The sequence below is a fragment of the Equus quagga genome, chromosome 6, assembly GCF_021613505.1.
Source record: "Equus quagga isolate Etosha38 chromosome 6, UCLA_HA_Equagga_1.0, whole genome shotgun sequence".
Taxonomy (NCBI): domain Eukaryota; kingdom Metazoa; phylum Chordata; class Mammalia; order Perissodactyla; family Equidae; genus Equus; species Equus quagga.
In genome coordinates, this window is record NC_060272.1 from 123,761,590 (window position 1) to 123,765,385 (window position 3,796).

At 39.5% G+C, this 3,796-nt stretch overlaps 1 protein-coding gene across 1 annotated transcript; it reads right to left on the reverse strand.

The window, feature by feature from the left end:
- Window positions 1-806: 806 nt before the first annotated feature.
- On the reverse strand, window positions 807-3,226 carry IZUMO3 (IZUMO family member 3). Its single transcript, XM_046663919.1, has 7 exons — window positions 3,001-3,226; window positions 2,790-2,864; window positions 2,552-2,641; window positions 2,318-2,335; window positions 1,781-1,861; window positions 1,270-1,360; window positions 807-948 (listed from the first exon to the last, which is right to left on the reverse strand). The coding sequence occupies exons 1-7, from the start codon at window positions 3,224-3,226 to the stop codon at window positions 807-809; spliced, it is 723 nt and encodes a 240-aa protein (XP_046519875.1).
- Window positions 3,227-3,796: the final 570 nt, after the last annotated feature.

Here is a 3,796-nt window from a genome sequence, read left to right on the forward strand (position 1 = left end):
AATCTATCATAACTATATGTCTGTAGCTGTTAGTTCCAATCAGATGGTTTGGATAGGCACAGGTTAGCCCCCAGAGGAGTTTGTCATAGCCTAGATTAGTAGCTTGATGACCTTCGTTTAGGTATTTTCCTGTTTCTTCATCCCTAATATGGAGATAATAACAATCTCACAAGATTATTGTAAGAATTCAATTAGTAGATGTAAAGCACTAATTAGGGTACTATATACATAAAAAGTGTTGAATGGAAACAACTAAAGGAAGCAGAAATTAGCATCCAATTCAGTCATGGAGCATAGATTTAGGGGAAAATGATTGGAACAAACCTCAACTATTGAGGACTAATATTCTGGAATTTGTGTGTGTGTGTGTGTGTCATAACATGATGAAGACTAAATATTAAATAATATCAAAGAAAAATGGTCCACATTGAACCTAATGATAAATATGGAAATAGTAACAAAATTAAAGATAGAAATAAAAAGCAGTCTTGGAAATATAAAAGTTATTCTAATTACAGCTGTCAATAAGAGTTGTCAACCATGTATTCTTTATTATCATATAGCGTATCATCTTTTATGTGCATTGCAACATACCAGCATTACTTTCTGTATAACTCCTGGTAAATCAAATGCCCTCTCATTCCTTCCATTGCCTCAGGATATCAATAAGGATCTTTACTACAGAAAGTTCTATTTCAGTTTTAAAATGCTATGACTGTGACCACAAAAGAGCTTAATTCCCAGTTTTCTACTCTGAGTCAACACTTAAGAGAATCATGAAATACCTCCTGTCTGTGTCTATGTATTTATTTTCTGATTTCAAAATCTTCTTTCTCCTCCATTTCATCTATCACCCCCAATAATTCTTCAAGTTTCCTCTCCAAATATTTCTTTAATGACCTTCGTATTGCCTTCATTTTCCTCTGATGGAAGACACAAAAATGGAATCTAGAGTAGAGAAACAAGATAATCCCAACTTCAATGTTAGTAGCCCAATACTTGAAAATAATTATAAAATCGTTTTTTTCCCTTCCTTTTCTGGATACCTCTCTAAAATTTTCCTCATACTTCGTTGTCCCTCCTCTGTTTCCTATGCTCCAGCTTATATCCCATCAAATTTCCATCCATTTCATTCCTGTCAGTATTATATTCCAAATTTGGAAATGACTTCTTTCACCGTATTTCCATTGGAAGGAGGGGGAAGCTTGGGCAATCTCTTTGCCAAAGGGATGCTTGACCCAGTGTTTGTTTGGAGGGAGGAAAACTCACAGTAACAAAGCACTTCCCAATATTACAGCTTCTGCTAGCAATATCAGAAATAGTGAAATCTCTCGATTCTCAGCTTTCCTTGAGTCCTCTTCTGGAAGGAGAAAGGGGAAAAAGAAAGTGAGCTTTGAAAAAGACAAATAGTAATTTGAGAATTTTATCCATAATAGAAGACTCTTTTTAACCTCAATTTGCTCTGTTCACCACTTCTATCACTGGTCTCTATTTATTCTGACCTTTATTACTCTTAAACCCCTAGGCCCTACAAAACTTTCACCCTTACTGCCTTATTTCTCCACCTTTAGTCCAGACTTTTCACTTTTCAGCCCCTCACTTGAACCAGTGCCCAGTAATTCACACCGGTACAAATTTTGCCCAACATTTTAGCTCTTATTTGTAACATTAGCATGACCTGCATAGAAGGTGTTCAACAAATATTTGTTGAACAAATCAATGAACAGCTCAATACCTTGATCCCTGGCCCCTCAAAATGCCACACCACAATCTTTGTTACCTCCACAGTACTCTCCTTTGAAGCACCGGGTGGTGAGGCGAAGACAGGTCCAACAATCCAGGATAGGACCTTCAGTCACAACTGACAAAGAGAAGAAAGAATTTCAAGAGGGCCATGGCATGGAGTTTCCTTAGCCCAGACATCAAGTATGGACTAAGTCTAAGGCATTTCCAGGACTCTTAAGGTTACATTAATGTGAATTCCTTCTTTCCCTAGCAATCAAGTTTTTTGATGGGTCAAACCCTTCCGTGATTTAAGTCAAATTTCTGGGGAAAAAGTGGAAAAAAGGATGTCTCAGCTTATGTTGGTGCTATGGGTTATAAACTATCTACTTTAGAAGGCCTCTGAGGACCTCCAAAATCTGTGGGGCATCTGAGATTTCAGAAACTAGATTTGTTTGTCAGACATCATTGACATTCTCTCTTGTAACCACAACTCTAGGGGTTGGGTTATCAGTGTAACAGATGGGAGAGATAGAGCAAAGGAGATGGGAAAATATGGACTAAAACCTCAAGGTGTCACATGTACGGTACTCACCACAATCTTCAGAACAAGCTAAAAGAGAATCAGAAAGTTTTAATGAGTTTAGAATCAACTTAGAGTTTGCCATATTTATACCCAAGTCACCTTTATTTGGTTACCCATTAACTTCCAGGCATCCCTCCATCCTTTCTAAATCACTCAAATATGAAACCACATTCCTCCTCTCACCCCTCATTTCCTATCCCTTTCACATAATTTTAGTGTTGTTAGATAGACATCTTTTATTACCAACTTCAGAGAAGTTCTTTAATATTTCTGTCAGTTTGGATTCCAGGTTTTGGCGGACATCGAGAAGCTTGCCTTGAAGGATAAAGCCACCTAAGAGGGGGTGGAAGGGACATCAGAAAATAGGGGTGGCCCTGCCCTTCAGAATTTAATCCTAATTGTTTTGCCTTGTTTTCCCCAGCAAACTTTCCTCATACTTGCTTGCATAATGCAATCTTTTAACATCAAAACAGTACCTCACCTTTCCATGTTTCATTGCCCACTTTATAAAGTTCATTCTTCAGCCATGTTCTCAACTTGACAACCTTTTGAACAGCTATAGAGAAAGGGTAAAGGTACATGTGGGAAAATAATTACATCTATGGAGGAAATAATGTGGACCCAGTTCCTCTCTTCCCTGCCTCCCTTCTCCCTTTAGCCCCCAAACTCTCAGGGACTCAAGCTTCCCTCACCCAACACCCGAAGCATCTTGTCCCCATGGGAGACCTTGAAGCTTAAACGGATCATCTCCTTAATCTGCCGTTCAAGCAGATGAGTTCGGCCAGGGACTTCTGGGGGTACCAGATTTGCCAGCAAGGACCCAATATCCTCTATGAATTTGGGGTCACATTCTAAACAGCCTTTGACCCCATGGAAGATGGTCAGGTGCAGGAGCAGGAGCAACCACAGGTCTCCCATTTCCTTACCCCAACCACCCTCCCACAACAGCAGGTTGTCCTGGCAACTAGTTCACCTAGTTCCCTTTCCTTCAAAAATCCAGGAATAAGAGCCTTTTCCTGGGTAGTCTGACTCCACCTTCCCCTCCGTTTCCATCCCACTTCTAGGCAATCTCATTTCCCTAAGGATCTTCAGTTGTTTCCTGACTTTTATCCTTCATTCCAGACAGACAGAACTGCCAGCTGGGGAGCAGATACCTGAGTTCTGAGTGTAGAACATTGAGAGAGAGAGAAGTCTTGAGCTCACATAGAATTCCGTGCACCAAGATTTCTCAGAAAGTGTTTCTTTAGCTCTCTCCCTTACCTGTGTCCTTAGTAAATTCCCACACTTCTCCTGACCATTGGAGTATATCTCAGGTAAGAGTTCTCATAGGACCTTATAAACTGCTTAATCAAAACTCTGCTTCTACGGAGGAGGTAAGAAAAGCCTGGAATATTGAGTTGCTTGGGTTCCCAGTCCCCGATGGTAGCAGTATTATTGAAAATTAACAATGGATGTCTATACATAATTTATATCATTGATAATAATTTT

Bases quoted from the DNA above. Each gene is read 5' to 3' on its own strand.
- IZUMO3 (XM_046663919.1), bottom strand. From the start codon at position 3,226: ATGGGAGACCTGTGGTTGCTCCTGCTCCTGCACCTGACCATCTTCCAT. The intron at 2,642-2,789 runs GTGAGGTACTGT...ACCCCCTCTTAG, and splicing joins GGGCAATGAAACATGGAAAG to GTGGCTTTATCCTTCAAGGC. The intron at 949-1,269 runs GTGAGTTTTCCT...TCTCTACTCTAG, and splicing joins TTGGGAAGTGCTTTGTTACT to ATTCCATTTTTGTGTCTTCC.